At 66.0% G+C, this 6,911-nt stretch overlaps 1 protein-coding gene across 1 annotated transcript; it reads right to left on the bottom strand.

Moving 5' to 3' along the window:
• LDBPK_091300 (hypothetical protein, conserved) lies at positions 1-6,141 on the bottom strand (the record flags this gene model as incomplete). Its single annotated transcript, XM_003858760.1, has 1 exon — positions 1-6,141. A coding segment is annotated over one exon (6,141 nt), but the record flags the coding sequence as incomplete, so codon positions are not given.
• Between the last annotated feature and the right edge of the window lie 770 nt (positions 6,142-6,911).

Consider the following 6,911-nt stretch of genomic DNA (forward strand, 5'->3'; position numbering starts at 1 on the left):
CCGCGAGTCGCCGGCCCGCTCGCCACGCCTGAGACTCTCTGCAGTAGCCGGGGTGCCGCTCAGGTGCCGCTCGACAACGTCGTCGAAGAAGACGGGCTCCTGCAGCCGCAGCACTTCCCTGTCCACCCTATCTCGCACACCGATGCGCAGCAGTCCGCCGGCGAGCACCGCATGCGCAGGCGGTAGCGCACCACCGGGCGCAGCTCCCCGCAGCTGCTCGCGCAGCCGCACCACACGCAGCAGCGCCTCATCCACCCCACAGTTCGACGGCGCGCACACCAAGATACGCCGCGCCGTGCCCCACGTACGGCTGAGGTGGTGCAGCAGGTTTAGCGTCAGCAAACCGATGGTCTGCGTCTTGCCGGTGCCCGGTGGGCCCTCGATCACGAGCATCTCCGGTGCGCGCGGCACAGGCGCCCGTGTGCTCTGCTCCGCCACCCCGTCGTCCCAGCCAGGACACGCGGCGTACAGCACGGCCACGATGGCGCGAGCCTGCCAGTCGTTGAGCTGCTGCTGCAGGAGCAGGCGCGCGCGCAGCTGGTCGAGCAGCGGCACGGTGCAAGACGGGCCTGCGGTGGAGAGGAGCGAGTTGGCCCAGCCGCAGAAGGCCACACCGACAGGTGCCGTGCTGCGCGGGTCGTAGAGAGTTGCGGCGAAGCGGGTACGGTCGATCTTGTGCAGTGCCTCCAGCTCCATCAGCGAGGCGTTGACAGAGGTGAGCTTCGTGACGTAGAAGGTTGGCGACGATGTCGTGTCGTACGCCATGCGAAATACGTGAGAGAAGCGCAGCGAGGGAGGTCCGTGCCCGCCTGATGATTGCTCCACCACCGATGGAGTTGCGCAGAGGTGTGCCGCACGCCCCCCTGGCGACAGCGACTGCACTTCGCACACCTGCACAGCGCAGCCGAGGGTGCGCCAACTACGCGGCAGAGTGTCGAGCATCTCGAGGACGCGATGCTCAAGCTCGGCAACGGGGCAGTCGGAGAGAGGGCGCCGCAGCTCGCGCTCGGCCCACTTGGCCAAAATTGTTTGCAGAGGCAGCAGTACCGCGACGACGTCGCCTTCTGCGAAGGCGGCAGAGAGCCCCTGCTGCGCGGCCGCCACCACCACCGCATGAACAGACTTGGGGTGCATGGTCGTCGACGTTGTTGAGCTTCTCTGCGCACTCGAATGGGTGTCTTGCGCCCGTTGCTGCTGCCGCTGCAGATACACGTCGACAGCGGGGTTGGCGCACGCTCGCACATCAAAGTGCAGAGTTTGCGGACCCGGCATGGCCTCGCCGCTGTGCCCGCGTGACGCCGCGCAGCTGCTCTGCACCGCCACACACGCCGGCGGGATGCCTGGATGCAGCGGCAGCAGACTGTTCCACAGGCCATTGACGGGAGACGGCGATGCCCCTTCGCCCGCTGTCACTGGTGCCGTCTCGGCTGAGTGACGGTAGTAATGCGACGAGTTCGTGTCGCGTCCGTCGTGTCCCTTACACACATCGTCCAGAAAGTCTTCGTAGTTGCGAATGATGTCGTAGCGCAGCTCCAACGCAATGTGCGGCGCGAAGCGCACCGCGTACTCGCTCGCTGCGTCGCCGAAGGGCATCGTGGCAGACGCGTTGAGCGATGCACCACCAGCGGAGGCGGCGGACCCGTCAAATGAGACCCGCCGAAACCCATCGGACGCAGACACGAACACCTCTGGCAGCACAGGGACTTCAGGAGCCATGCACTGCGACGCAGGGCCAACGATGTCGTGGACGAGTGGCGGCTGCAGGTGAAGGAGATTCGTGCTGATGGCCACTCGGCGCAGGCGCTCTTGCAGCTGGCGCAGCTGTTCGGCGTGATGGACCCGGTGCGTGTTGCGGGCATTGATTTCCTGCAGCTTGTGCTGCAGCCGCGTCGGAGCTGCCCGCGCCGTGGTGGACGCCGTCGTCGACGGGGACGTCTTCGGCGCCTTGGCAAGCGGCGCCGGCGCGGATGCGGGTGATGGTGGTGTGACCGCGCATGGCGAAGCAGGACGTGCAAAGCTGCCGAGCAGCTGCACCGTGGATGCGGCGACCATCACGTCTTCCTCGTCGCTGTCCACGTTCAGCGCAATCATCGCAGATGCGCCGTTGCCAGCCGGCCGCGGTGGCACGCTCTTGGGACTGCGCATGTCTGCGCCATCGACGGGCGGCGTACGCTCCCGCTTCACCGCTAAGTGAGCGAGGGATAGGTCCGGGAAGAGTTGCTGCTGCCGCAGATCACGGCGTGTCGCTGCAACGGCAGAGCTGCCGTGGTCGCTGTGATGAGATACCGTGGTGGTCGGTTTGCGCATGGGGAGACTGACTACACCGCCGTCACTGCCGCTCTGCGACACCTCCGACGCCGCGGTGGACCGCTTGACGGCCCGCTGCTGGCCCAACTCCGCCGTCCGCTTCGCCTCGTTCGCGTGCCGCAAGCGCTCCGCCGCGACGGCCGCCTGCGCCGCCTCCACCTCCTCTCGCCGCAGCGTAGCCTCCTCGAGCTCGAATTGACGGAAGCGGCGCTCCTGCTCTGCCAGACACTCGTTGATCGTCTGTGTAGCCTGCTCGGTGCAGCGGCGCAGCCACATGGCGCCATTCCGAGTAAGGCACTTCTGCACGTCAGGGCTGCGTGCGCACAGCTGCACCAGCAGCGGCTGGACCTGCTGCTGAAACTGCACATCGCGCGCAGCCACGGCCGGCGGTAGAGCGTCGCTGATACGCAGCAGCACGCTGGCAAGGCTTGCCTGCGGGTACTGCTCCGCCTTGCGAAGCACGTGGATCAAGAGCCGTTGAACAACACTGTGGCGGTGCTGCGCCGACTCCGCCCCCTTGTCTCGCAGTTGATGCTCGCCCTTCTTCTCTATAGCGCCGCACTGGCCCTCCGCTGCCTCCTCGACTGGCGGATGGGTGCTGCCCACCGCGTGCGTGGCTGCTTCGCTGAGGGCCAGCATGGGGGCCGTGGGAAGAGCGAGAATAACCTGCTCAGCAAGCGCGCGACGCTGCTCCACGTCCAGCGTCACCACGTCCGCCAGCAGCGCCGCCATCCACCACCCGCACTGCACTTCCCACTCGCTCATCTGGTCAAAGTGGCACGCGCACAGGAGCACCAGCCATCGGTGCCCCTGTGCGCGTGCCGTGCTCGTGACGACAGCGTCGTTCATGTCCCACGCCGCATAGGCGCCATCACCAGCAGCAGCAGCCGCGGCGGCTGTGGAGGCCGTAGAGGGAGGCGGTGGATGGAGGCGCAGCTCCGGCTGCGTAACCACGACGCGTCTCCACACCCACATGGCCGCCTCGGTCGACAGCGTGCGGGAGACGGAGCTCGTGACGCCGACGCAGAACACAGCGGTGAGCCGCTCAGCGAGCTTGCCAGCCTCCGCGTCTTCGGCAGCGGCAACACGCAGGGCGAAGAGAAGGCGCAGAAGCGGCCTTTCCTGCGTCAACGCCCGAGACGCTGCTGCTGCGGCTGCCGAGGCGTAGGCTGCCTCCGTCGGCGCAGAGGGTAGCCTCAGCCACACCCGCTTCAGCAGTTCCTGCTGCTCTTGAAGCGTGCCTGCCAAGGTGCGCAGGCAGCGCTGCACAACCCACTGAAAGGGTGGCGGCGCGCGCGACATGACCTTTGCTGGGGACATGAAGAGCCACTGTGGGCACGGCATCGCGTCCTCCTCCGCCAGAACCGTCAGCGCCCCGCAGAGACTCGCCACAACTTCCGAGAGGGGAAGAGGGCCGCCACTGATGGCGCTGCCTGCGTGACCGCCGCAGTCTGCCGGAGAGACGGCGCCGCTCTTGCACACCTGCACAATGAGCGTTGGCAGCGTGAGCCACAAACGCTGAAGGCACACGCTCGGGACACCGAGCGTGCCGGCTGGCGCAGTGCCACCCCTCCCCTGGGCCGCAGCACCCGCCGCGAACGCGTGCACATCCGCGTGAAAGAGAAGACGATGCAGGCGCAACGCGTGTGTGCTGCGGGTGTGCACGATGCCGCCAATCGCCAGCGTGAGGAGTTGCGACTCGTGCGCCACCAGTGTGTCGTGCAGGTAAGTGCTACGCACGAGGCGTGGAAGCGCTGTGGCGAGGCTGTCGAGCAGCATAGAGACACCGTACACGGCCTTGTCGAGCACTGCTATGGCGCTATCCGTGCCGTCCGACGCAGTCGCCGCGCCCCCGGCACTCGGCTTTGCCTTCGCAGCCACCATCGCCTTCGCCCACTGGAACTGTTGCGCCGCATTCTTCAACAGCGGCCGCAGCAACCAACCAGCGCATCTCTCCGGCACCCACACCAGCGTTCCTGTGCCGACATCGTCTTGCCCAGTCGCCTTCGTTGTGCCACTGCCCTGGTGCTCAGGCGCAGCCGTGCCGGTATGGTCCGCAGAGGATGGCGCAGACGCGTTGGGACCATCGGCCAGCAGGGGTGCTGCTGCCCGCGGCGTCGGCGGCTCGAGCGCTGCCGCGAACATCCAGAGCCACTCCAGCCGCGCTCTGCGCCACGCCTCCTCCTCCTTGCTGCTCGCAAGACCGCTGGCGTTGTCCAGGAGACAGTGCACGAGGACCTTAGCGAGCGCCTTACGTATGGCAGTCGCTGCCACCGCATTCGCCCGTGGCATGCGCGGATTACTGGAAAGAAGAGTGTTTAGAGGGCCCAGCAGCTGCGTCATGGCCGCCTGCGATGCACAGAACAGATCCCCGCGTGCGGAGGAGCTCCGCAGGTGTCGATGCTGTTGATCTCGCCACGCCTCGAGTAGCGCGCGATGGATGCCTTGATGCAGTCCTTGCAGTCCGTAGAGCACGAGGCTGCCTCCGAGCAGCAGGACTGTTGCACGGCACTTGCCCAGTAGGATAGGCATCGATGTGGCAGATGCGCGGTCGACAGTTGCGGTCGATGTCATCGTCAGGGCTTCCACCGCCTTCCCAAAGTGCATGTCCCAGGCGGTGAGCACCGTGAGCAGGTGGAAGATGCCGTCGACGACGGTGTGAATGCGGTCCTGCATCACGTACTTGACCGCGTCCACGTGCCGCTCCGGGGCCGCGCTTGCAGTCCACGACGGATGTTCGTGGAGGCTGATAAAGGAAACCTGAGCCGGTAGCACCGACACGTGCTTCAGCGTGCACAGCAGCCGCAGCGAAAAGGAGAGAAGAGTTGCGAGCGCACGCTCGCCGCCGTCGCTGCTCGACTCGCCCGGCGCTGACGCCTCGTGCTGCGGCGCGGTGCACGTCATCAAGCGAAGCAGCACATCTCGCGCCCAAACGCGCACGACGCGCAGTGGATGAAACAGAAGCAAGACGAGCGTACCGCGGTAGCCCTCAATCGGCTGCATCACGTATCCGCTCGTAGACGACTCCGCGAGAACTGCAGGCGGCAGCGTCCATGGAAGCGGCGCTGTCAGGCCGCGCGCGTCTGCCTTCGCTGTGGTGGTGCTGTCCGTCGCTGTCCCCGCCTTGTATGCGCGGCGGAACTGCATCACCCAGTCAGAACTGCACGCAGCAAGCAACGCGTGTTGGTAGGCGTGAGAGACGAGAGCTGAAGATGGCAGCCGCGGTGCCGGTCCAGCGGCGTGCGATAGTCCCGAGGCGAGCCACTTGCTGTGGCGCAGCAGTTGCGCAGCCACGTCCAGTAGCTGCGGAGGACGTGCAGGGGTATCCTCAATTATAGGAGTGAGCTCTGGCACCTTGGTGGAAGTCAGCGACGAGCCAGGCTCAGCGGCTTCTTCGGGACGCGGAGGCGACGCGGCCCCCTGCTGCCGTCCTTGTACGGGCGGGGCCGCCACGGCGGTGGGCAGACTCACCAGCATCGCGTTCAGCATGGCTACTGGCTGCACCGACAGCGACGCGCATGCGCTGTCTGTTGCGTTCATGGAGAAGGTCCCTGTAGCGATTCCTGCGCCATGCAGCGCCGCTTCTGTCCCGCTGCTGACACCGCTTGGTAAGATGGCCATCCACTGTGTCACATACTGCAGCAGTGCGTTCATACAGGCCTCCCGCGAGTGCTCGTCAATGCCGGGCGACGAAGTCGCGTTCGTCGACAGTGTGGAGGAGGGAGGCTGGGGTGGGACGGGCAGGGAGGCGTTCGATTCCCCAGTGAGAGGAATCCACTGCGGCCAGTGGCTGGGGTCGGCGCACCTCTTTCCGTGCAAGCTATACGCATTCATGATTGTCGCCGCCGCTGCGTTCCGTTACGTTGGTGTCGCGGCGACGAGGGTCCGTCTGTGAGCGTGCGCCAGTAAGCGGACAGGAGTCAGGGACGGGGAGGGGGGAAGGGGCGTGCGTACGCCTGCGACAGCCATCCCCCACCACCCGGCAAAACAAAACAAAGAACTCTGCGGGGGCGGCGAAGAAGACGGGTGAGAGGAGAGGAATGGCGAGGGGCGTGGCGCGGAGGAGACGCAGAGATGGAGAGACGGCGCCCCCCATACGCGCTTCGACGAGGCTCTACCGCATCCGCTTCGACAGTCTCCCGGACGAGCGCGGGGAAGCCTGACAACTACGCACGCACGTGCGTGGCTACCAGAGGGCAGACCCATGTAAGAGTGAGAGAGGGGGTGCGGTGCGGTGCGGCAAGGAGCGCACATATACACACATGTGCATGCTTGTATGCTGTCTGGCTCTTCGTTTCTGTAGCGGTGACGGTGGGCGAGACCGAGCGGGGGGGGGCCGTCCCCCACTCCATCTGCTGACGGATGCCGTTGAAGGGAGGGCCTCGCACACGCATCAGCACACATCCGCCATTAGAGAGAGGCGAAGGGATTACACAGAGAGACACGTACTCGCACACGCGCAGAATGCGGCGGACGCATCCGTTCAAGACGTGGGCGGCGGACCTCGCGCGCAACGTTCACTTCTTCACCCGCTGCATCTCCTCACTCGAAACAAGGTAAGCCGCTGATGCTGATGCAACTGCAGCATGCGATACAGCGCCAGG

This window comes from Leishmania donovani, chromosome 9 (assembly GCF_000227135.1).
Source record: "Leishmania donovani BPK282A1 complete genome, chromosome 9".
In the NCBI taxonomy this organism is placed as follows: Eukaryota; Euglenozoa; class Kinetoplastea; order Trypanosomatida; family Trypanosomatidae; genus Leishmania; species Leishmania donovani.